Source organism: Chroicocephalus ridibundus, chromosome 11 (assembly GCF_963924245.1).
Source record: "Chroicocephalus ridibundus chromosome 11, bChrRid1.1, whole genome shotgun sequence".
Classification (NCBI taxonomy): domain Eukaryota; kingdom Metazoa; phylum Chordata; class Aves; order Charadriiformes; family Laridae; genus Chroicocephalus; species Chroicocephalus ridibundus.
In genome coordinates, this window is record NC_086294.1 from 8854629 (window position 1) to 8882439 (window position 27811).

Genomic DNA, 27811 nt, shown 5'->3' on the forward strand with positions numbered 1-27811 from the left:
GTATAGATAAAATAAGTAAATCCCCATAAAAATACAATTGAGATTTGACACTTAAACTTTATAGGATACTGTCTGAGTCTTACCAGGCCTTTTTGTGTAGCATTTTCGCCTAAGAATTCAAGACTACATATATCCTGAAAATGCTGGAAGAAAGCAAGATAACAGTGACTCTAGGCTGGTAATTTGTAACTGAGACTCCTTAGAGAAGTTTACCATTTAGCTGGTTAAAAACATACTCACAGGATCCTACTACTGTTTGTTTGATTAACACAATTTATTACAGGTGGAATTTTCTTTGCTTTACACAAAAAGAAAGACAAGAAATATGGACATATTGGGGTTTTTCCATCAGGGAAAAAAAAATCTGGAATTTTTCATCTCTAGCATTTGGATATTATGAGCTATTATGCTAGAAAATAAAAATGAATTCAACCAATAGACTTGTTAATTCTTTTTTCCAGGCATCACAACTGTGCTCACAATGACAACAATTAACACCCATCTTCGAGAGACTCTTCCCAAAATTCCATATGTGAAAGCCATTGACATGTACCTCATGGGATGTTTTGTCTTCGTTTTCATGGCTTTGCTGGAGTATGCGTTGGTCAACTACATCTTCTTTGGCAGGGGACCTCAGCGTCAAAAGAAAGCGGCAGAAAAAGCTGCTAGTGCCAACAATGAGAAGTTGCGAATGGATGTCAATAAGGTAAACTGAAACGGGGATATATTTTTAGCATTGCCCCAGGAAGGCAGACTTTCACTTCTGCCAGACAGAGCTTTAAAATGTAATTTCTGTAGAAATGAGTGGAGTGGGATTATTATGATCTTGTCTGAGCTCTGCAGAGCAGTGTACTTACCCACCTCAGCAATGAATGCTGCCCTCTAGCCTGGAAAACTGAATGACTTGTTTCTAAAGCATGCGCTCAGTTAAGCTTTACTGTGAGATGTTTTCTCAGTCAGGAGGTAGAGTTAAATGTCTGATCTGTTTCCAAAGGAAAAAATCCAAAATGATGGCTGTAACTGATATTCTAGTAAGAGCTGTATGGAACATTGGAAATAAAGCCTAAATTTAACCTACTTTCATAAATCTTTCCAATGACCTGGATAAGAAATATTTGCTACAGAAGTGTTTAAAGCTTGAAAAGTTTGCATATTTTCAGTATAATTGCCCAGGATATTGTTGGGTAAATAAGAAACTGCTCAGAAATAAAACATCAACTTGCTGTGCACTTAATTTTGAATCTGAAAATGGTCCCCTGGGGATGGAGAATTGAGGCAGAAAGTACATTTGCCAAGATACGCACTTTTGGGAAAAGTATCCATTATGCTTAATGAAAATGGAGCACTTATCATAAAGCACTTGTCATTTTTCACTTTGACCATTTTGGATGAGTTTCACACAGTGGCAAATCTGGGCTGAATGCTAAAATGTACTCAGTGTGAAATGTATAAACTTTCACACACATGCAAATTGGAAAGTTAAATAAAGTTAATTTTTTTCTTTTTTTGGCATGAGAAGCTTTTTGAATTTGTAATTCAGCATGATACTCCAAGGCTGAAAAAATCAAAATCAGAATTTAAAATAAAAGCAAAATCAGAAGACAAACAAGTGATTATTCATGAAGTGGAAATATAAGTTTCATACAGCTCTAGTGGTGGAATTTCTCGTGTTTGTTTGGAACTTTTACACTACCACAGTGTGCCTGCAAACAGAACATTTTGTTCCACTTTTGCTGGAACAACAAAAACTTGTTGATAGCATAAACCAGTTAGTTTATAGGTTATAGTTTATAGTCGTTTAAGATGGAGGATTATATTGTCATGACTCAGATCTCACCCATTCATTAATTATTTTTTTTTCTTTTTAGTTTGAGAGAAACATGTTCTAATGAATGAAGGCAAATGCATAATGATGAAATTAATTTTGGCGTTATGATACCTTTTAGATCATTTTAAAGTTCACAAAGATTCTGCAAAATCCTTTTATATTGGTGATTTTTCAGCAATGTAAAAAAAAGTTGCAAGCTTTTATTTAATTTGTTAAGTTTATTTTTTAAAATCAGTTTGCCTTTAAACCAATCAAAGCTATTAACTAAGAAACCCTGTAGGTAATTTTATGAGACTAGGTCTGCATTTACTTGAAGTCTTTCCTCTAACATCAATGGAAACCTACGGTCCGTAGGTATCGGAGTGTCACCTCTAGCTGAGGTATATTTCTGTATACTGTTTCACTTGTGATACTTTCTATATACTTACTCATACAGTACATATTTCAGCCATGTAACAGAGCAGCCAAAGTGTCGTGGCAAATTCCTAATCATGAACTAGAATTTGAAAGCACTAACTAGTGTACTAGTCCAGTAAGCACAGAAAATTCATTCTCAGAACTTGCAGAAATTCACCAGCCTACAGAATTAATACAAAGTATACTGGGAACAACTTTATTTACATGTTCTTGCACTGAGCCTTTTGTTTAATATATCAGGCCAACAAGGTTCATAGTCTACGGCAGCTCTACTCTGGTACCCGGATACACTCTGATCTGATAATCAGGTTTGCAATCCCTTAAGCAATAGATAGAGAATCAAATAGGAGAGGATCAGACAAGAGTCGTTATCAGAGAATGCTGTCCTACTGCGCGTAGGCTGCTCTGGGGAGGAGGAAAGGAGATGACAGCTGTTCGCACTGTTTGACCAGCAGCAAGAAAACAGATTCATATTTAATGGACCTGAATATTTTATCTATGAAAGTGGGCCAAACATTATATAATTACTTTCATGTACAAGAACCAGAAATGGGTCTGAACTGCCAAATTCGGTTCAATGCAGGTTTCCATGAAAACCCAAGTATTTTAGAAATGGGACCAAAATGAACAGTCCACCTCTAAGATCTAACATTGAAGGACTAAGCTTATGAAGTATAAGTATTCTTTTGTGATATTACTAGATTCCTCTTATATCACTACGTGGAATACTATGAATTTATGTTTGTGACTTCAGATACTGTGTGAGAAAAGATTAATGCAGTGAGTGATAAACCTCAAAACATGAGGATGGAAACTTCTGTATACATCCATTACTGCATTTAGCATTGACATTGTAAAAAAAGGCACGTGAATAATTATTGGAACTGCAGCATCTTTGCTTATACATTATAGGCCAGCAAATCTGTAATAGATTTCTTCATATTCCAACACCAATTTTTGTAACAGCCTCTTACAATTTTTCTGAACAACAAAATGTGATGAGAGGAGAAGTGCTGAGTAGTCCTTTCATCCACAACTACTTGCAAAATCAAAGCAGAAGTTTAATACGTACTCCCTTTATGCTCTTGAATTCTCTGGTATGGAGAGATTCCAAGGCAGGCACAGACATTGGTAGTCTCTCTGTTTTGCCCAGTGTTATTCAGAAGATACTAGAGACTCTGCAAAACAGTACAGAAGCACAACAGAAGCTGTTCTTCCATGACTGTGCTATCTGCTGAATCCAATGTCATACCTTGGAGATTTGGTGACTCTAGAGGAGAATGTCCTGTTTTTCCATTTGAGTGCACACCATCAGGCTGGCTGCAGAGCTTCCCCTGGGCAATTCCAGATGAAAATGTGGCCATATCTTTCTTTAAATTTCATATTGTATTCATGTCATATGCTCAATGTGGTGGTTTTGTTTTGCTTTTTTAGAATAATAGAATAGTTAGGGTTGGAAAGGACCTTGAAAGTCCATCTAGTCCAACCCCCCTGCAATGAGCGGGAACACCTTCAACTAGATCAGGTTGCTCGGAGCCCCGTCCAAGCTGACCTTGAATGTTTTTGGGATGGGGCATCTACCATCTCTGTGGGCAACCTGTGCCGGTGCTTCACCACCCGCATCATAAAAAAAATTTCTTCCTTTCATCTAGTATGAATCATCACAGAACACCGTAACTTCATATACTCCCTCATTTTCCAAGATTATTAGCTCTGTTTGTAGTAAGGGAAAGGAAGAGAAGGGATTGGGCCTATATCTTGATTTGCTTCTTGAATTCTGAAACCTGAGTAATAAAATCATGGAGAAATTTGAAGAATGTAAAACTCAAGGAAGATTCAGACTCAATTACCAGCAGATATGGACATGCTTAATTTTCTTTGCAGTGATTTCAGGTTAAAATGGCTGTGTGTGTGGTCGTTCAACGCTTGAAGCTTCTTAGCATTTAGCAGTTTATTCCTTTAGTCTGTGTCATCAGATTTGCCTTTGTCAAGGTTAATCAGTGGTATTGTTGCTTACAGGTAATTCCTGGCTTTCTTCTTACTCGAGACATCCTTCGTTTATTGGAAGTAGCATTCCCATAATTTCCTCACCTCTCTTCTCAAGCCTATCATCTTATTTTACATTATTTCTTCAGTGCTTTTATTATCTTTAGAGTCTCAAATTTTTGAATCTCTTCTGTTCTGTATGGCAAAGTGCTGCAAGTGTATACATACGGATATGTAAACTGGGAGAGTTGTATTTCTGGTTGAAGACATAATATGTGTCATAAACTATGGTATAGATACTCTAATCCATTGTTATGCAATTTTATTCTGTGGACTTTTCTATTTTAAATAGGAATGTTGACTGTCACCAGCATCCTTTTGATCCTTTCTAGGTACATTTCATGCTATCTTTTCTTTAGGCTCAGGGCACTAATCTAGTATATTGTCTGTGCTTCTTCCAGATGACTAACAGATAAGTTAAAAAATGGGGCCAAATTCTAACCTTTGCCCTCACAATATCGTTCAGCTGACTGTCTTCCTGTGGGTAATTGTACATATATCTGGGACATATAATCTCTTCAGTTTCAAGATAATGTGTGAAAGGCTTTACTGAAATCCATAACTTTCATCTATTAGTTCTGTAATTACCTAAAAATGGCCTGTCAGGATTTGGTCTAGAAGCCTTTATGAGGCTTTTCTTCTTCTAATTGTAATTTTGGTTTCTGTTTCCTTTTGGGATAAGAAGGGGTAGGGGGAAGGAAATAAGCTACTGTGATATAACCTTCAAGTTTTCTCCTTTGCGAAGCCTGGCTTTGTCTTCAAGGAGATGATTAGCCTAACCAAGATCTCAGGGTAGAGCCTGGTACAACTGTGAGTAATTTCCGATGTAGACCCCCAGCCATTTTAATAGACTTAATTTCTATTATTGCAGTTCAAATAACGAGCTTCTTGGTGCTCTCTCAGTACTGATTTATTCCCCACAAGTTTCTTCCAGAATCCAGTAGCCAAGGTGTTTTTGATTAATTTTAAAATTTTCTCTTATATTGTTGTATCCAATAATTTTATCTTGGATGTTTCCATCTTGGAACTATGGCTTAGATGTGATTGTTGGTGCTGATCACTGTGATGTGTCCGATGCGTCTTGTAGTCTTTGTGTTGTTCAGGATTTGCAGTCTGATCACCTCCCAGGCTCTGGATTCAGTATATTTTCCTATGTTACTAAATTCCCAGTCAACCTGCTGCTTATGCTGTTACACCTTTTGGATTCATTGCTGTTTTTTCTGCAGTTGCTCGTCTCACTCATTTGATCCAGCCTACTACATACATTAATTGACTTCTCTGGAGGTGTAAGTAAGCTGAAAATGCTTTTCAATATCGATGATATCTGTGTATTTATTATTCTGAATAGATCAGAAAACCTGTTACAGCTATGTGGTAATCTAATGGAAACCAGAACTGTCACTGTAAAGACCATGGTAGATATACTGGGCTGAATGAAAGGCTGATTCTTCTTCCTCTGTAAAGAAGTGCTTCTTGCATCTTGCCAGCTGTACGTTTGTCAAGGGGTGATTATAATGGAAAAGCAGCTGTATGCCATCCTCTTCCAAGGCAACAGAGACTGGAAGTGTGTCAGGAGCAGAGATGATACTCTCTATGGGTATTGATATCAGTTCCTACATCAAGGCTCTTGTTAAAAGAAGGGCTACAGATCCATCTCTTGATGGAGCACGTTGTCAGTCTTTTCGTACACATCAGTATGGTTTCCTTACCGGAATATTAGCTGGAAACAGGATGTGATACTTGCATTTTTTCAACCCAGATATCAAACCTTATAGAGGCATTACCGTATAATGATTTGCTGCATCTTACCTTCCATTTCTAGTCCTATCTTTCTAATTCTTACATGCATGTTATTCAGGTAGTGTTTAAATTATTTCTGAATTATTATTTTTTTCTTTATAGTTAGATCATCTAGGTTTATAACAGTTAATTATTGCAAACTAACATTTCTTATATAAAATTTGTTTGTTATATTCTTTCAAAGTAGTTTGATTTGCCACTTCGCAGAAGTGGCATTAGGTTTTGCATAATGTAAATACATCACTGAATGTGGTTTTAGAATGTATAAAGTGCAGTGATAATTGAAGCCTAGATGTTTCCAACCTAGCTTAAAGCACGGAGATATGTACCTGGAGCACAGGCTATATACCTAAAGTACCTGATAACATAAGTCACATAAATAAAACTCTACCTCTAATTTTGCAGTCATGCTGCTGTTATTGCGAGCATTAATAAAGCAATTTCCCTCTGGAAAAGAGGGGAAAAACGTCAGCATATTATGCAACACTTCATAAAACTGTTTATACAGATTTATTCAGTCATGCTTTTTTTAAAATAAACGTGAACTGACATTGCTAACCTCTGCATGTTTCGATAAGGGTTTTTTTTTTTTTCTGAACATAAAGACTTTTTAAAAATATACTGTGTATTTTTAAAACAATGAGTAATTCTACTCAGTAGTCTTTGTATTATGTAAGGTATTCAGTCAGTATGCCTGAAAGTTACAGTGCATTGCAGTGACACAGTGCCAAGTCAAACCAGTGAAATTGTCAGACTAATGATGTTTTTCTCTCATAAATTTGGGTCCCAAGTAGAGAACACAGAACTCCAATGTGATAATGAAATTAAACAGCATATTATTAGATTTGAATTACAAGAGAAATATTCTCTTGAAGAATGAATGTAGGACTTAGCAAGTTAAGAAGGTGTAAACAACTATAGGTATCTTTGCAATTCATTGCTCTCCTGACCCGCTGTTATATTCAAATTAGCACATAGTTACTAAAGGAGATGAGATGGCAAGAAAGATCAAATAGAAGCTTAACCTGCCCTCAGCTGCACTTTAACATGGTAACTTTCTTCCCCTTCAAGTTGCCTCAGCTGCTGAGTTCTTTCCCTACACCTTTTTGACGAGGGAAAAGTCTGACCAAGTTTAACCCGAGAAGTTGAATAGCTCTCCTCAGATCTTTCATTTTCAGAGGACTCCACTGCATTATCAGAGTTTTAAGACAAACAAGACCATGCAATTACCTGTTGCCCAAGTGATTGCACCTAATTATTTCACCTACGCAACTGGGCAGGCTGTGGATGGACAGTTTCTGGCCATTGATAGTCTAGGAAGAACATGGAGCTCCCACAGCATCCTCCTCCTCCAGGTGCCTGTTTTCAGATTCACTGGCTCATGTACATGTGCTGTTTGAACATGAGAGAGACCGAGTACTCTCTGTTTCATTTTGCCAACAATACCATCCATTATAGTAGCACACTTTGAAACAGCAGAGTCAGCTCAAGTATTGCTTTGCTACCTGCCATTTCCCATGATAGCTTCCAAACTTCTTTTCACCACTTCACTAGCGAGTAAGTGGAAGAGCCTGTGCATTTTCACCGTCATATCCATAGGTGTCTCTTTTTCAAAAGAGGGGTGGAATTAGATGGAACGTGTTAACTTGAGCAAATGTGAATCCATTGATATATATATGTGGCCCTTTGCAGGCCAACTTGTGATAGCTTTCAGTGCGCTTCAAACAGACAACATGGCTCTCCTCAATTTTCAGACTAAGGTGTAAAGATGCATTAACAGGGCTGCAGACCCGAGATAAGGTACCTTGCTCCAAGGCAATGCTCATTAGCTTAGGCTTGGCTAATGTCTTTATTTCCCCTCTGATTTACTGCTGGCTTGCCTCTGGTCTTTTCGGTTCACAGCAATATTTGTTCTGTTTCTATCTGAAGAAATCATATAAATACACCTCTAGTGAGGAGGAATTATTGCAAAGTACCTAAAAGCAGCCGGTATTTATTACATAGAACTGCACTTTATACCCTATGCAGTAGAGGTACTTCTAGTATAAAACATGAGTAAACTGAAGCTTTTGGAAAAAAAGAGTAATTTTAAAATGGCTGTATGCACAGACTGAGTTAATAAACTGAACAGGATATTAAAACACTATGGCAAAACATGAAGCTCTTAAAACTTCAGTTTAAAATCTCAAATCTTCCCTGCTCTGTATATCGCTGGAGCTAATGCTGCCACTGTCCAGATTGCAGTGAAAGCATTTGTCCTCTTCCTTCCCCCTCCAAGGACAGTTTTCCTTTTGTTGCAGTACAGGTAAAACTGCACGAGGACTGATTCTTGATCCAGGGGCAGAAGGTATTCCTGGCACAGAAGTTTACTGAAGGACATGTAATAAAAATAGGCATGGGTTATAAAAGCTCAGCTGTTCTCATAAATTTACATTCATGCATTATCAAGGAACAACTTGCGTGTGAAACAATCAGCAATGCACAGAGTGCTCAGACAGCCTCGTCGCGTTTTGTTGAAACCAGAGGTTTGGTGGGAGAGAAATTTGAGGAAGTTCCATTTTTAGCCCGCAGACCTCTGCAGAAGCAGTCAGAAGGTGATTTATTTCCATGATCTGTAGTGGTATTCCACATGACATCTGAATAAAGGTCAAGTCAACTGCGCGAGGTTTTCTTTCTGCAGCTGCACTCCTTCGGATGCCATGTTTAATTAATGTAAGAACAGTGCATGCACAGTCCGTTTGTTTAAAGCACGTTATCCCTTTTGCTTTTGTAGTGCATCTACAAACCTGCCATCCACCAGTGACCCTGAATTAAATATGCTTTTGGTTGCAAAAAAGAATCCATTAATGTAGTTTATATCATTATTTCAGATTGCGGGGAAATAAGGCACAAAAAAGGCAAATTATGTACAGTGAAGTAGAAGAAATGTGTATAGTTACGGTCCAGAAGGCGTGTCCGGCCTAATGAATTTGGTGAATTGATTTCCCAAAGCAGATCAGCTCTAAAGAGTTTGCCAAGGTTTAATTGAATGGCCATGAGTCAACCAATTACTAGACAAAAAAGTTGTAGCTCTAAACATTATGTGCTAGGGGATGTAACCTAGTTGTGCTCGTGAATGTTGAGATCACTGGATTGTGTACACTAGGGTGGCACTAGGTGGTAAAACTATTATTATAATGTAGAAGATGACTGTCAACCCCTTTGCTTTATTTATAGTGTCTGAAAAGATGATCTGTTTGGCTTCTTTTTGCAGATAGCAATGGGTGGTTACATCTAATTTAGGGGAAATCAATTTCAGGTGAACCAAAATTCATATCAGAAGTGTTTACATAATCAGGATGATAGTATCCCAAACTGGTAAGGAGGACACATATTTCAAATCCCTTGTTTATAGTTTTTGCCCATCTTTAGTCTATTGGTAACTATTAATTATGATGCTTTACCTTTGTGGTTGTTTGCTCTTTAGGCTGTAAGATTACCTAGACTGAAACAAATTAATACTTTTAACACTAAAAAATTGCTGTGTTGGAACACATTCTAAAGACATATTCCCAATATTTAAAAAGTATTTTTCTTCAATTTTTTTTTTTTTCTTAACAGTGGAGACATTCTAATTCCCAGGGGAGACGTGGTGCAGTCACTCTGCAGCATGCCACAGAGACTGCTTGTCTTGCATGAAGATAAAGATAGGGCAAGGTTAATGAGCAGAATAGCCCAAACAACCTAAGAATGACGTATCTAGCCGTATTCATAACAAAATGTTACTAATGTAGCACATGAACTGGGCATCCGTGTAGACATGTACAAATCATATACTTTAGAATCATAGAATCTTCACGGTTGGAAGGGACCTTTGAGATCATCGAGTCCAACCATACACACACAAAAACCCCCTACAATCTCTGCCACCAGAGCATGCCCTCAAGTGCCAAATCTACACGTTTCTTAAATACCTCTAGGGATGGTGACTCAACCACCGCCCTGGGCAGGCTGTTCAGTGCCTGACCACTCTTGCAGTAAAGTAATTCCTCCTAATATCTAACCTAAACCTCCCCTGCCACAACTTCAGACCATTTCCTCTGGTCCTGTCATTATTCACCTGGGAGAAGAGGCCAACACCCACCTCTCTCCAACCTCCTTTCAGGCAGCTGTAGAGGGCAATGAGGTCTCCCCTCAGCCTCCTCCTCTCCAAGCTAAACATGCCCAGCTCCCTCAGCCTCTCCTCATATGACCTGGTCTCCAGACCCCTCACCAGCCTGGTAGCTCTCCTCTGGACACGCTCCAGCACTTCAATGTCCCTCTTGTACAGAGGGGCCCAGAACGGAACACAACACCCGAGGTGAGGCCTCACCAGTGCCGAGTACAGAGGCACCATCACTTCCCTACTCCTGCTGGCCACGCTATTCCTGATACAAGCCAGAATGCTGCTGGCTTTCTTGGCCACCTGGGCACACTGCTGGCTCATGTTAAGCTGGCCGTCCACCAGCACCCCCAGGTCCTTTTCTGCTGGGCAGCTTTCCAGCCACTCTTCCCCAAGCCTGTAGCATTGCTTGGGGTTGTTGTGACCAAAATGCAGGACCTGGCACTTGGCCTTATTAAACCACATACAGTTGGCCTTGGCCCATCAATCCAATTATCCTTTCTTATATATATTCTTTTTCTAAAAGGGTGTTAGGGTTTGTATTGCATAAATGTATGTTAAATCTAAAGAAACAGTCGTGCTGGGCTATGAAGACCTATGTTTATCAGTAAATTCACTTGGTTACTCATTCTTTTGGATACTAGCTCTTTTCCCAGAATTCTGCATATGGAGAAAGTTAGACACCAGGAGTTAGTTTCTTACATAACTTAAGAAAAAGGTCAACAGGTCAGTAGGATTATGCCTAAACTTAAATATGTGTGTATGTATATATACAGACATATATGTCTATATATATGAATATATCTCTTTTTACTCCTTAGATATTAGTTTTAAAAATCCTTCTGTAATGGTATAAGGTTATATTAAAACATAGAAGTCTAAAACTTGTTTATTCTTATGTCTCCATTCCTCTTTTTAGAAGTGTGAAAGACTTGAATTTAGTTTTTTTCACCACCCAAAAAACTTTGAGCCTTCTCCCTAAACTTAATGCATCTTAAAGCTATGTACAAAAAGCCCTGCCTACCTGTCCTTGCTCATGTCCTCAAAATGAACTCAACTGTCTGCTAATAGTTGTCAGAAACTTAACGCTTTTGGGCTGATCTGAGGGATGCAACAGTAAAGGTCACACAGCTTAAATCAACATGATTATTTTCATGTAATATTTCGCTTGGGCAATTTTTGAGAATTCTTTGAGTATTCAAAGGTTCCTGAAGGTAACTGGAAATGAAGGTCTTCAGAAATGGAACATGTTAGCTTACATTTTGCTAGATGGAATTCTGAGGTTTTATACTTCCCAGCTGTAGCAGTTGCGGGTAGGAAAGGTGTCTTTACATAAGTTTCAGTTGCTGCATGGAAAGTCTTTTGTTTATTAAAGTATATGATAGTATAGCTGGAGGAGAAGATCTAAAAGCTGATTGCTAGCTGTTGTGGGGGATGATTCTTCAGCTTTCATTTTTTCTTCCTTTTTGTATCATGAGGCATGTACAATATATGATAATTTGCAATTTAAAAATAAGCCTATATTTGATACCATTAACTCATTAATAGCTTTCTTAGTTGTGAGTAGATCACCATTCCTGATATACATCTTCTGAAACTATAACATTGACCATGTTTTACATAAGCACCTACCATGTTTGCATGTTATTAAACTTTTTTATTAAAGTTATTATTTTTTATTTTTTATTAAACATGCATGTTTGCATGTTATTAAACTTTTTTCTCTTGTTTCCATAAAATTATATGTGTCAAGAACAAACTGCACACTATTGCCAAAAACCTCAGGTTTTTTCCTTCATTTTAAATGTGTTCTGAAAATCTCCTACTATTCATATATTTGTATTTTATATGTGAGTGCATATGTATTGCTACAGAACTATAATACCTTTAACTGATCAAACTCAAGTTTTGTTTAAATTTACAAGCACAAAAGGCCACCAAAATGTAAGGAAGAAAGCTATAATCCAGTTTTTATTTTCTCTAGAATTAATGTATACACAAAATTAGTTTAAGTATAATACAAAATTAGTTTAAGTATAATACAAAATTTGAAATGATACATAATATTGGTACGTATTTTGCATATGCAGAAACTTACTTAGGAACAAATCTGAAATGACTAACCATGTCTTGGCAACAGTTTCTTCATTCTTGTCACTCATTTTTAAATGAGTGACAAAATCTTAGTCTCCCCAAAACAGCAGACTATCAGTGTACAAATCAGTCATGCAGGAATGTTCTAATTCAATCAACAAATTCATATTTTTTGATTGTTTTAAAGCAGAAGACTTTTCATTTTAATATTTTTAGGACTACTTCTCTGAGCCTTGCAGTATCTATAGCTATGGAACTGGCAGTATTTCAGGCTTCTAAATCAGCACTGAACATGATCATAATAAGTACATTTCTATATCTTTTTTGATTTGGAAATTTGTTGTTGAAGGTTGGAAATTCATCTTTATTTTCTTTGTAATGAAAACTTATCAGTGGTTTTCCATAGAAAAATCTCAAGAATTTTCTTTTTTTTTTTTTTAATTGATTGCAGTTCTCTCCAGTGTTTTATCTAGCCTTTGTCCTTTTGTCACTGCTCCCAAAGTTTTTCCTTGGACCTCGTGCCCAAGAATTATGTTGTTGGTCTTCCCCAAAATCATGAGCCTAAATCTATTGACAAGTGAGTATATTATAGTCAGAAGGATGACACACTGGTGGACTGCCATACAGTCTATCCACTCTCATGACTGTATATGCTGTGTAGTGCTTTGCATGTTGTATCTGACTTCAAACAAGAAAAATAACATCTATGTATTTTTCAGAAGCCTGTTCTAGAGAAGCTACTTTATCAGCCTTTTACTGTCTAGTTCATATATCAAAATCATAACTATATCTAGACCATACCTTAAAATTTTTCCAGTTGCAATGATAATCCAGTGTTTCATGCATTTTTCATCTTTCATGAAGCTTTCTTATATAAGCAATTTTGCTGTGGTTCTGTAGTATATTTTTGGTGCTAGATTTATCTGTTAAATTATATTTTGTAAGACAACATAATAAGAGACTTAGCTTAGGGGCATCATGGGTTTGATGAAATTTTGGTCTTATTTATCACAGGTGGAAACGAGCAACTTCTAAGATGTAGGTTCTTGCTGATGAGTTATTCACTTATATTATCTTCAAGAGAATTAAATGGGTACATGTAAATGGGATGATGTTTTAACAGATAAATAACAAATGCTTCATCAGAGCAATATTAGTAAGAATCTGAGCTGCCTAACACCTTGTTTCTTGGCGAAACAGAAGACGACTTGTATTCCAAATCACCCACCTTTGCTTCTTCCTAAATGTCTCAGTAGTAAAAAATTGTTGCTCAAAGTTGTAGCTGAAATTTCAAAAATTCCAATTCTACTTACATTGCTTTATGTTTATTTTCAGTCAAAGATTAATTTATTTTTCCCCCCCTTTTAGTATTTACAAAATCTGCCTTGTAAAAATAAATGCTTTCAGGAAGTTCAGATAGGTTAATTTTTAGATTTTTCAACTTTTCTCCTGGAAAAGTTTTTGATGCTTATCTTTAACATAGAAGAGGTTTCTTCTTTCATGGACGGGTTTCATTTTTAAGATAGAATCACTTACAAAGTATTGTTTTGATCTAAGTGATGATTTTGCAATCTTCTGGAGGAAAAAAGAAAACCATAGAAGGGAGAGCAAGTACTTTCAAATATCATCAATATGGAGCTGATTCAGATTTGAAGACTTCCCAATTAGAATTCTTTTTAACTAATATTTAGCTCCACTATTGTGATATGTTCTTGAAGGTTAAAAAAAAAAAAATTGTTTCCTCCTTATGTATATATGCATTGCTCATGGTTTTGGGCTAAAAGCCAAAGTCACTTGAAAACATGACTAACCTTAGTATTTATTTAAGTCTCATTAAATTAATGTATCTACTTAGGTAAAGTTACAAGCTCATTTCCTGCATCAGATACTTGTTTACTGCTTACGGTCAACTATATTTGGTGCACTAGAATGGAAATTACATGTATAACATCAAGGCCTTACTTACATAATTTATTCCTTTCACTTTACTAGAGATTGTTTTTCTGCACAATCACAGTGTACTATTTTTCTGTCTTGGTTGGCTAAGGTGATTTATTCCCCCTTTACTTCAAAAAAACCCAGGGATGTTTTTTTGCGATATTTTAGAAGATGTTGGTGTAATGTTCAAGTTGAGGACAGGACACTAATAGGCCATTTCCCTCTTTTTTCCTATTCTTCACATAATTCAAACAGCGGTCCTCATTTTGCCTATTTCACTTTTTGGCTTTTGGTTTAGAACACTGGATTCTGTGCAGCAGTTCAAAAAAGTTCATATTTCATGATTTTTATTCAAATGTCAAAGCCAAAGATACGTTAGCCTCTTTCATTTTATGTGGGCACTTATTCTGCAATGTCTTCAGTGTGGAATCTTGTATGTAAGTAATGGATGCCAAAAGAAAGCATAAGTTTTTCAACCATTTCTCCAGAATCCTACAATACTTACAACTAAGTTATTGATCTGTTACTAATGATAATGATCAAGAAATAACATGTATCAGAGGGTAAAACTGGATGCCTAGAAATTGAATTGCAAGTCATTAGAGCAATGTTAAAGCTCTGTGTCCAGATCTTGCATTTTCTCTCACTTTTTTTTTTTTTGTTAATTCTTACAGGTCTCGGGTTTTTTGCTTAGTTTTTTAGGCTTTAAATGCTCAAGAAACTAAGGAAAATGCTGATTGAATTTGCAGACTTTCTCTGGATTTTCTGACCTGAAACCAACCAAAGTAACCTGAAATTATGTCAATTTTACTGTCCTCCAACTGCATGCTTTACAGCCTGACCCAAATCTTAGGTGTATAATGCACTCTGTGCCAATGCATTCTATCACGGTTTCGTAAACAGTTACGGCAATGCTGGCAACAAATTGAATTTTGTACACATAATGCAAACACAATGCTTGTTACATTTTTTAGGACCTTGTTTCACATATGGATGTTTTGAAATATTAGGCATTTGTGCTTTATGATTTCATATAGCTTTATCTCAGCAGACTTGCTTATCATGTCAAAAATGTCTGTATGGCTTTAGGCAGGTGCCATTTGAAAATCATTAATTCTTTTTTCTTCCAGAATGAACCTAGCAGCAGTTTATACAGGACTATCTACCTTCCACACGATACCTTGTGTAGTCAGTGCAATCCCCAGAGATAGGTGGTTCCTAATCAATAAATCAAACCTTGCTGATGAGGTGGAAGATCCCTATTATATGTAAAGCGCACTCCATACTGTCACCTAATCTTGGCAGAGCTACTGTGACTACTCAGGAATGGGATGTTACTGGTTTTCCAAGCAAAGCTGAGCTGCTAAGTGGTGGGAAACTATGCTATAGATAATACTAAGGTCTTAATCTCTAGCAAATTAAATCGTACGTCTAGGCGTGTCATGTTGGTTTTCATTGCGAAAAGGATCTTTATTTCTGTCTTCAGCTCTTAAGAATGTCACTTCACAAGACCTATAAATGCTGAGATCTAATCTCAGGTGTTAATCCTCGTAATAGTCTGGGTACTTCTGTTGTCCCTTTGTGGTTTAGCTCACTGTATTTTGCTTTTGACTAATGGCAGCCCTACATAACAAAAGGATATTTCTTCTGAATTTTCAACTATTTTGTTTCACAAGGTGTTTTCGTGAGAAATTCCAGCCCTATAGTCTATTTTATCTATTCTGTCATAAAATGAGCCATTAGTACTGCCTGTATTTGAAGGTTAATGTGAAAATGAACAGTATATGAGGAAGGAAAAGTGTCAATATTGTCTTTTCAGTTCATCAATATAAATTTCCTTCCTACTGTAAAGCTGTGTTTGGCATAACAGTAGAGCATAATCACCAAGATGCTGGTTTACTTGATGTTACTAATTTCAGAGATCTGGTCATCCTTGGAGGATTCCTAATGTACATACGTGTGTATGTATGCATGTGTGTGTGAGCTGTAATTTACTTGTATTTTACAGTTGCTAATGTATTAGTGTAAGAGAATTCCTCAAGAAAGCCATCATTTTGGAGTTTCTAAGTAGCAGGAAGAATATATAATGGTAACATTTCTACACTTTCCTCTGTATTCCCTTTGTTTGAGGCCATCAAAAAGGCCATGGCCTCTTTCAAGGCTCCAGAGTCAGCTTTTCTTCCAGTTGACCTGGACCTATAAGTGAATATCATTTACATCATATCTTTTGTCATCCACCTTTAAGATTGATTTATTAAAAACCCACCCTCTTGCATGGTTGCTGAACTCTGGTCATTTCTCTTCCACTTCTCCCTTCACCTTTTATTTCCATGGTACCTGCTGCTGCTTTTTCTTCATCTTCACATCCTCCCTTCCTTCCTTCTCCCTGGGAATTTCTCCATTAAGTTTGAACTCTCCTGTTCACCATAAAGAGCTAGTTCTATGGTTGAACAATCCTTCAGCACCAAGAGATCTTTTTAACCTTCTTCCACCTCCTTTTGAAACCACTTTTACACTTACTTTTCCTCTGGGATAATTTTAACAATTGTTTTCATATCATCATATCTTCCTTGGTCAAATGACCAGTTGGAAAAAATACATTTACATCACAATGTTATGTTACCTTGAGGAGCAAAGCAAGGCAGTAATAGCACCTCTGAAGCCAGAAAATACTTATGCTAATTGTTGGCTTAGAGGTCCCTATATCTTTTAATTAGTTGTCCTATTATTACCCTAGAGTGCTTTAATTTTAAATGAAAGATAATAGCTGCCTTATCTCTAAGGAAACTGGTCTTGATTTTATTAACTTACAGGACAGAAGAATAATTGGCACATATCATTGTCCAGAAATGTATTCAACAAAGGTATCTTTCATTGTTTTCTAATGTTTTTATCCTCAGAGACTTAAAATTCAGGTCCTGACCACTTACGGTCATTAAAGATCCCATGGCACTTTTTTATAGCGTCGTCATCTCAACCACAAGCATCTGGCCAAATATCAATTTATCTAACTGTTCTGCTTACCTAACATTTCCCACCACCACTCACCCACCCCATAGTTTCAATTGGCTATAGCATTCTCCATTTCCTCAACTAAAATATAGTGTATTGTTCTGCATTGTCAGTCACCACGTTTCTCCTCAGAGGTGATTGCGCTTCACTGGGAAGTGAAGTGGTTCTTCTTTCTAATGCTTGTAAAGCGCTTTGGGATCCTTTTGAATGGGCGGTGCTGTGTATGATAAATGTAATTCATTATCATTCTACCTCAGGCTTCACTTAGTTACAAAGGCATGTTTATTTAGAGTTGGGCGAACCTGCTTGGTAAAAATAACTCTCCCAGCTCTCTCTAATCTGACAAGGAACCTTTTGTCAAAGGTTGAGAAGTTTTCAAAGTTTTCTTTCTTTTTTTTTTTTGTTTCTTTCTTTTATTTTCACATTCATGTGTACTTCTGGATTGGAATTTTGGGAGTTCTTCAGATTGGGAATTCAAAATACCATGAAAAATGCAGTTCTTGTTATGGTCAATCCCCTATTCCAGGTGCAGGAGGGTCAAATTAGTGCTCGAGAAGCACCCAAACTTTGTGGTGCTTACCTGGCTTTTCTAACACTTGAAGGTTCGCCCATCACTAATTTTTAGTGTGTTCTGCATTATTTCTTCTGAAATATTCTTGGAATATTGAAAAATGCTGTGTTCCAACTTTGTGTGGCACGTGCAGAAGAGGACACTTTGCCCTAGAAGATAGTTTAGAATATTGCTAAATGTTTTTCCTGCCCAGCATCACTAATCTTACTAACTACTGCCAAGATTACCAGATAACTGCAGTGGTTTGCTGTGTTAAGAAATTTACAGAAATGAGAAGTGACAAAAGAATCAAAGCAAAAAGTTAACTGAAGGAGTGATACCATGTTGCTAAAACATGTCTGTATCTAACTCTAGGAGACTAAAATAACTTTTCTTGCGTTTGTATTGCATAGAAAGTATATGAGTGTGTAAAGAGCACTCAAATTTCTAATATCATTGCAGATCAAAAGGATAGAATGCTTAAAGTAGATTCATCCTAAGATGATTTAAGGTGTGAAAAAATTTGTTGGCACTAGAATCTTTCCAAAGACAGTATCTTAGAATGCACAACATTGAGGCGAAAATAAGCCAGGCTTGGGGTAAAACCATCGCATTAGTGGATACTATACTAAACTTCCCCTGATGTCATTGGAACAAAATTTTCTATTGTTTTCTTAAGGCTATGTGAAACTTCATAAAATGTCATTTCTAAATGGCTTTGCACCCCTCTTGTAAGGTACATCCCCTATTTGTTTTTAGACATTCTTGGGATCAATGAATGTCAAGTGCCTACAAGTGTTTTTATTTTCAGGATACTGAAAGTCATCTTATTTGTCTGAGATCTAACAAAAATGACAGCCAATTTTGTCTTACCCCAAAAATCACATAAGAATTTTCCAAATAACTGCACTCATTCTAAGAAAATGTTTGAAAGCTCTCTTGCGAAGTTTCATAGATCTGTTTGAAAGATTTTGCATATGTTTGCTTTTGTTTGTAATACAATAGCAGAATAATCTTTTTGATTTAGGTTTGTGTAATGCAGACGAGAACTGATTTGATGGCCTTCCTGGCTAGAACACAGTGTTTCCTCACCGTGCTCAGTATCATACTATAGAGTTCTTAATGGAATTTTTCTTGAGTTCCAGCCCAACTTTCCCATTTTTCCAGTGCTTCTTGAAAAAGATTGATTTCCGTAACACACTATAAAATTCAAAGATTTCATATGGCTTTGAGGGAAAGGAGGCAAAAATAGATGATTTTGTCTGCTTCATGTTGAGTCATTACATTTAATCTAAAACTAAAATATAATGAAACTAGAGGGGTGCAAACTCACATAGACTGGGGAAAAATAAAAAAAGACAGGGAAATCTGGTATCTCAGCGACGCCAACTTTTATGCATCACTTGAACAGATGTAATCACTCAAATGGCAGTGTTTCAGTAGGTCCGAAGTACTTTTGTGAGTATGAACATGTGAGAACTTCTCAGTTCATAATACTGTGCAGTGGATGCTACTAAAAAGCGATGGTTTTTCACGCCAGTTCTCTCACTGTGCCCCATGAAATATTACATAGGGTTTTGTTTTTTTTAATAATGGCAAATATGGTGCTATATTGGATAATGCAGCGAGGTACCTGCTGCTGACTGTTGGCTTCTAAATATTACAGCATAGACTAATGCCATATTATTGTTTAGAAATCCACAAAAGTCACAGTTTGTGCACTTTCAATAATAATCATAGTATATATTATGTACATGATAAATGAATAATGTGACTGAGTTGTTCTTAAAGAAGCTCTGGGACAGTTTCATCTCTTATTTAGCCTGGAGTATATCTACACTACCATTACGAAGTCAGTGTACTTAATTAGGTGCTCATTAGCTGTTATTGCCTTTAAAGTATTTTTATTTAATTATACCCTGCAATGACACAATTCAAAATACATCCTTAGAAGAAAGGCTGAGGAGAATTAAAACATCCTAAATAAATAACCTTGTATTTGTTTTCTATAAATGGATTATTTTGAAGTTCTCCTACCCATACTTCAGATCTACTCCAGATTGACTAAGAGTAAAATTTAGTTCATCAACTTTGAAACCCTCTTAATTGTATAAGGAGTTTCCTTAAAACATTGCATTAATATTTTCTTCACTGAACTGCCTTTAAAAAAATATATAGTAGCTAAAAATACCCATTGAAACACCTGTTCAATGCACGTTTGATGTGATTACACTCTGTATATGTTTTTCCTTGCTCTAAATTGCAGATCTCTGCTATTCTAGCGTTAAGGTCTCCACAGCATGCACTGTATTTATGAAATTCATTAGCACTGGGGAATGGAGTTTCTGCATACGTATAGACCGTGTCGGTGCCTTTCCCCAGGTAACCACCAGTCCTGCTTGGAATATAGGGACTGAAAATTTGCATTCCCTTGTTCAGTGCTCTGGGCCTTGTTTTATAGAGGCAGAGAGACCTTGAGAATACCTGAAGCCTTCGTTTGAGAGAAGAAAAATCAAAACAAAGCAGACCCTTTTTCATTTGATTGCCCTCCAAAAACCCCCAAAAGCTCAATGTTGGCCCCAGATATTCTACTTAATGGCGAATCCCACTTTCAGGAGCTGAGCATGTACTCCATGCCCAGGTATTGCTTCTCCTCACTGAACGTGGGGCCCAGAGAAACGTCATTTATTCCATTATACTATAGTGGCCTTATTGCCCCTTGAGTTCACAAATAAATGGCAATAAATATAGTCATGGCTACGCATAAAGTCTTTTAGACAGGCTGACACCCAATGAATTAGTAATGTTAGATCTAGCCCTTGTCAGCATGGCTTCAGTTTGCAACTGATTGGGCTTCCTTTCTCTCCTGTTAAATTTGCTTTCTTATTTTTTACAGATGGATCCACATGAAAATATTTTGTTGAGCACACTTGAAATTAAAAATGAGATGGCTGCCTCCGAGGCTGTGATGGGGCTTGGGGACCCTAGAAGCACTATGCTGGCCTATGACACTTCAAGCATCCAGTACCGGAAAGCTGGCTTACCCAGACACAGCTTTGGTCGCAACGCCCTGGAGCGACATGTGGCACAGAAGAAAAGTAGGCTACGGAGACGTGCATCTCAACTGAAAATTACCATTCCTGACTTGACTGATGTAAATGCCATAGATCGATGGTCGCGCATATTCTTCCCTGTTGTTTTTTCCTTCTTCAATATTGTTTATTGGCTTTACTATGTGAACTAAGAAACAAAGCCACACAGGAAGCAAGAACTGGATTTCTCTTCAAATCGGTTGTACAGCCAAAAGTGGGACTTAGAAAAATTCTATTCAGGACAAAAAGTTATTTTAAAACACCTTAGTTGCTGGCCCACTCTATGGTCTGTTTTTATAATGTTTTGGTTCTGTCTGCTAAATCATAAATATGTTAAGTTGCAGTATGGATATATCCCCTTATCAAAAAATAAGTGTATTTCAAGTGTGAAGGCAAATTGAATTTTGACAATCATTTCTGTCTCGTTAACCCTCACTTTCTCTTTTTTTCTTTTCTTTTCTTTTTTTTTTTTTTTCTAATGGCCATTTGAGTTTAGTGAAACAAATTATAGAGTGGCATTTGAGAAACAAGTTCTAGTTTCAACAGGAGTACATACCATTCCCAGGGAAACTGCATATCCGTGACATGCATCTACATTAAGAGAGCGTACTAAGTTCTCATGCTTATGAAACATACACATTTTACCTTTTACATGTGTAAACTTGAAAACAAGTAGTGCCTGTCATCTTTCCAAGATGATGATGGTCAGAGGTTTCCCAACCATATTCAGGTATTTCCTGTTATTTATTGAAAGAGCTAAACCTTTGACTGATAATATTAGGGTTGGGTGTTTGCACAGAAGCTGAAGCAAAAAGCACTAGTTTTGTTTGGATTTTAAAGAGAGAACATATGCTCACAATCACAATTTCTGTCGTTGTGACCAATAGAAGAATGTAGCAATGGTATAAAAATGCATCAACTCTGAATGTGTAGATATGCTGCTGTTTTGTGTTGGGGAGAGGAAATCATCTGTCCAAAGTGCCAAAATTGGTTGGCCAGATAGTAATTCTCTATATGGCTGAAGGAAACCAATGGTGCCCTGCCTTTCTAGTGCAGGGAGAGCTAGAGAGCAATTATAAACTACAGGCCGAGCAGAGGGAAGGCTACGTATATGTAAAAGTGTGTGTGTGTGTATATACATAAATATTTACACACACTCTGTGCAAATGAATGTTGTCAGTTATAATACATACCTTACTCTGAAATACTCATGTGGAGTTATGTGATTTCTTCCAAATTTGCCATCTTTCCAGTGTTATGCTTGCTACTGTTGTTATGCTTAACATCTTACATCCAAGTTGATTCAAGGTATCGTACCTCCTTTAATAGTAAAGATCCGAGCATATGTACTTCAGTACAAAAAATACTGTCAGGGTATTTTCTCAGTCTGGATTTGGCAATACCATTTTACGTTCTGTTTTGTTTTCCTTAATGCACTGTTTTAAAGGGAAAAAATTGGTAGCCATCTCTTTTAGAGTTTAATTACACTCTTGAATCTTTCCTGCTTTAGGGTGATTTCCATGAAAAACTAGAAAATTTCAGGTTTGCTTTAGGAAACTTTTTGAAGTAAAACATGGGGGTTTTTTTCATTCCATAGAGCTTTACTCTTATAGGCAAAATAGAATAGGCAAAAAATAGAATTTTATAGGCAAAGTAGAGTTTGTCATTTAGTCCATTGTGGATAAAAACAAAACAACAAAAAACAATTCACAAGAATTGTATAAAAAGTATAAATTCCTGATGGCTTTTACTAAAAGAGATCCCAAATGTTGTTTGACACAAAATGTTTCATGAAGCAAAAGCCACATCTGTTGTATCTATGCTACCTCTCATCTGTTTACAAATTTCTGAAAGAAAATAGAATTAAAGTATCTTCCAAATAGCAAAGGATTTTTTTTCCAGACAGATACGTATTCAACATTTAAGTATTCCTTTGGCAATACTTTAAGATAGTTCTTAAGAATATTTTTCATAAAATGTTTTCTTTGAATTTTTTATTCTTGCTTTACAGGAGTAATTTTCTTACAAGTTTCTGTGTGGTTTTTTTCCCCACTTGACAGTGAACGACAATGATAGGAGGAAAGCAGTTCTGGGAACTAATAGGCCAGTTTTCTGCCTTTGTCTTGAGCATGTCATATGCTTAGTTCTACTTCAAGTGGGAGAAAATAGTTTTGAGGCTGAAATGGGATTTGCCAGGCGTACGCACCACCTGTTGCTTTCGAGGGAGTTGTGTGTACGCTCATGTACTGCCTCCAGGTTCAGACTCCACAATAGGTAGGGACAGGCTTTCATCGTGCGATTAACTTTCCAAGTCAAAATGTTGCTTTTTGTTCGCACACTTTAATTACTGACTGCATTTCATGCATAACGCTTTGTAGGTGCATTTGGAATTTCAACTGATAGGTATGAATCATGTTGGAATTTTTTCCCAATTCTAAGGAAAAGAGCCACATCAAAATTCAGTATTTCTCTTCAAAGTCTGTTCCTTAAAAATGGTATTAATTATCATAAATAAAAGCAGTCTTATAGTATTCTTCTGTACAAGCTTTTCTTTCATTTCACAAGTCGCTGCCAACTTTTTTTATTTCACAGAAGCATAGTGTGAATACAGGGAGCTCACAGCCTGTTTGTGGTTGATACACAACAAATATAAAACATTACAGAGAATATGTTGACTCTCTGCATTGGTTTAACTGCATCAGCTACTACGAAAGCCACAGAGAGTGAATCCTAGAACTGCACATTAATTTATCTGAAGTTACAGTACAAGCCATAATACTCTCTGATGTCACTATTCAGAGAGTGAAAGAAAATGTCTGGTTTCTGCTCAGGTGTCACTAGGAAAGATATATTATCTGGGGGGAAGGAGCACTTTCGCTTTTACTATGTCCTTCTGGCTATTAACATGATGTATAAAATTAGTGAAAGAGAAGGATTCTATCATTTTGTACTAAGGCTTAACACTGTGATACAAAAAGATGGGGGTGAGAAAGACTGGCGAGGTACTGTCAAGGGAAAAGTATAACTTGAGCCCAGGGCGAGCACTTACTCTGCTTCTGAGTTACTTGAGTGAAAGTGAGAAACTATGCCAACGTACATGAGATACGGGGTTTGCTGTGTGTGCTACCCTCCAGGTAAACTAGAATAAATTTGGGTTTGCTTTAGAATTGACCGAAAATGAATATTCCAGATCCTTTTAATTGTGTCAATTGTTATTTGTTTCAATAAGCAAAATATCAAAGTTAATAATTTAGATAAATCTTGTAATATAATTATAGTTGCACATTTTATTGTTCTATTAGACATGATAGCCAGCAATTAAGGTGTTTTTCATCTTTGTGAAATTCATGGGCAAATTATGACTATAACATGGCACAGTTTTAATGAAATCTTTGAGATCAATCTGTAAATATATACTGTACATGACTGCTAGTAAGTATGATACACATTTTCAGAACTGAAAATTCATGCAACATATTTCTGTGTTTGCATAAGGAATGTTATGTTTCTATCCTATCGCAGTTTAATGACTGGGAAGAAAGACTCAAGCAATGACATTGTGACCATTTCTTTTCTCATTCCCAGGGGAGGAAAGCAAGTCTTAGATAACAGGATGTCGCAGAGTTCTTCAGAGAGTTTTTACATGCTCATACAAAGGACGTAAAATCTGTAAGGTACAAAAGCACAATGCATAGAGAAAATGAGTGGTGGTCTTACACCTGGGGAACAAATCCTATTTATTTCAGACAAATATGCATTAGAATTAAAGCTCAATTAATTTTCACTGTAATTATTAGACTGTGTTCCAATTCTATACTATAACACAGTACTAAACATAAGTGAATGGATGTTAAACATTATCCAACTATATGTGCATATGGACATATACCTAAATGTCTATATGGACATACGTGTGTATATATAGACGTACTGAGCGTATATATGCACACACATTCATATGTTGGCGTGTTAAAGGAATAAGCTAATAATAGTTTTGTTTCTACCATCAACCAGTGTATGAATATATTTTTGAGAAAAAAAGATTAATGTATTTAAAAAAACCAACTTACTATACAGGGTAACCGGGCATTTCTATATCAGCAGATCAATGCTTATAATTCGTATGGAGCATTGCACCGTTTGACATGATGATAGTACTGTACCTCCTAGCATCTGAAATTAGACTAGTCCTCACATTGCTTGCCTATTTCTTCTCTCTCTTTTTATAACAGCGTTGTCCACTAGTAAGTTTTCAAAACCAACCAATTCCTTAGGGAACCAAGAAAAAAGGCAAAGATATTAACTGTTTCTAGAAAATAATCTAGGGTGGGATGGCCAGGGTACAATACTATATCAGTAGTGATCATAACATTTTGCTATGTGTACATAGAACATACAATGTGAGCAATCATAACTTAAGCTGAACGTGTGTAAATATTATCAGATTTCTTAAACATTTTTAACTTCTAATTTGTACTTTATGGTAAGGCAAAAAGCTAATTCTACTTATGGTTTAGGTTAATGTGTCCTAAAATCATGTAAATAATTAAATAAGCTGTAAATGAGCAGTTGATAGATACAGTAATTGTTTAGTGACTTTTTTTTACTAAGTACAATAATTGCAGTGCTCTAGCAGAGTAATTTAAACACCCTTTTGCATAAACAGATTTGGATTCCAGATACAAAAAAGTACAGAAAGTACTGTAGTGTAAAATAGCCGTTGTGGCAATGTTACTGCTAGCACAATCGATTCTTTTGTATGGTTAAAACGTTCAGGCAACAGAAGATAGCAGCTTGGCACTCAGTACTCAGATTAGCATAAAAAAAATAGGGGCTGGTTTTCACTTACAATAAGGCACCTTTATGTTGCGCCAGTGAGTGGAGATGTGAAGGAGTCCAGGGTAAGTGAGAATTCAGCTGTTGGTGATTTCATTAAAGAAAGCCTGCATATTGCGTCTGTCGGTTTCTGAAATCTGTATCTCTTATGGTATCTAATAGTAGACTTATATTTTTCTTTACAAAAAAAAAAAAAAGGATGTTTGACTGTCGTTAGATAGCATAGTCCCCCAAAGCCAAAGAATCTTCACTCCAGAAATTGTTTAAAAGGGAAATCTAATAAGTCACTGCTTAACACCAAAGGTAAAGCTTAACAAAATGCACTAGGAACTTTGTCTAAATTTTTAAGAAACAAATGGAATGTTGATCAAAAATACCGCCCTATTCTACTTTGTAACAATAGTAATAATTTAAATATCCATTAATACAAAATTGAAATAGATCATCTCTACAAGAATATGCAACGCTAACATTTCATAAGTATAAAATTATTTTCTTTGTAAGTGCTTTGACAAAAAATGAAACTTAAACAATGAAAAATCTCACCTCTACTTTCATACTAAGGGTTGTATCTTTTTAATGTTTTTCAGACATGAGGTCATCTATTCCAATTTGATAACATTTTGTATGTTTCCACTGTTACTGTCATTTGACAGATACTCACCAGGCTGTATTGTTCATGGTTTGTCCTGTTACTTTCAGTTGAAGACAAAAAGAACATTTGAAACATGATTAATTCTAGCAAGCTGAGTATGATTTGACTTCTATCACGTTTTTATTTGCATGGGTGTTTAAATGGTTCTGTTAGTACTGTCTTTGCACAGTTCTGATTTATCTTTTTTTACTTAGTACTATTTACTTCATAATGTAGTAATCATCAGCCTTACTAATGACCTTGTAGCCTTTCTTATATGCACATAATGCACATTTTCCAATGGCTAGAAAATGCAAAATACTAGTGGATATCATTGCATCAGATCTTCATGTCTTTCTCAAAAGGACTGCTAACCTCTGGGATATATGAGGTAGTAAAATGATGATTGTAAATGAGTAGCACATAAGAGATATTTTCTTGAATTTAAAATTATTGCAGCCAGTTTCAGCATGTAAATATATAATAATGTTGGCTAGTGTGTAATTCTTGAACTAAAAAAATATAAATAAAGAAAACCTAAAAGATGTATACGTAGTTGCGTTATGTTGGGCAGGCTCTTTTCTCCAAGCTGCAGAAGATTACAGTTCTCATCTGAAGTGAATATCCATGAATTCGGGTCAGAAAGGGACACCAGGAAGTTGAGCATTGAGGCATCCGAAGCGTAGGCTTACCGTGTGAAAGGGTAGCCATAATGTGGTGTTGATTTGCCTGTGCAGCACTCAGGGGGAGCCGAGTGCCTGGGGAACAGAAGCAATGTACAGTGAGATGCTTAGTGCTAGTCAATAAGAAAACGCTGAGAGGAGGGGAACAGCTGAAAAATCTCAGAAGCTCGGTAACTCCGTCTCCCAGTGAACTCTTGTGACTCTTTTACTGATAGTAAGTTGCTGGTGTCCTCCTTAGAGAAAAATGGAGGCACCTGTTCACCGTGGGATGGTTTTTCCTTTTACAGAAAAAGGTCTAAACAGTCTCAAGTCTGTCTACGTGGACTTAAGAAATGGAAGAGCCAAGTAAGATTCCTCCTTCTTCCTACTTAACATCTAACAAGAGAGATCCTGGATGACCAAATTTTTCACCCTTTCAGGATGATGGATTCAGCAGATTTTCCTGTCGGACCGGTACTGTTGCATTAAAAACCAATTCTAGATTAACAGACCAGGAGGAGGGTGCGGTCAAGCGTAGTCATGAGAGGCATCAGTAATTGCTGTCCTCCACCTAGCAACTGTTTTGTACAAAACTTTATTGTCAGAAAGATCAGCAGCTGGGTCTTTTCTTGCGTTTCCAAGATGTAAAATGTCCACTAATACAGTTCTGTTCTTGCTGCTTCTTTCTGCCCTGGTAGATCTTGAGCGTTAAATAGACTTCAGAATTAGACTTGCTTGTTTACTCTGCTGAGGGAACAGTT

General features: G+C 36.6%; 1 protein-coding gene across 4 annotated transcripts in view; it reads left to right on the forward strand.

The window, feature by feature from the left end:
- The window catches only part of GABRB2 (gamma-aminobutyric acid type A receptor subunit beta2), a 174160-nt gene extending 147225 nt beyond the window's left edge, over positions 1-26935 (forward strand). For 3 of the 4 annotated variants that reach the window (XM_063348877.1, XM_063348876.1, XM_063348878.1), the window contains 3 exons: positions 462-706; positions 17078-17128; positions 20723-26935. In XM_063348877.1, coding sequence (XP_063204947.1) covers positions 462-706; positions 17078-17128; positions 20723-21070 — 644 coding nt within the window. In that variant the 3' untranslated portion in view covers positions 21071-26935. The remainder of the gene's footprint in view (positions 1-461; positions 707-17077; positions 17129-20722) is intronic. The other variant, XM_063348879.1, reaches the window with a different exon arrangement.
- Positions 26936-27811: the final 876 nt, after the last annotated feature.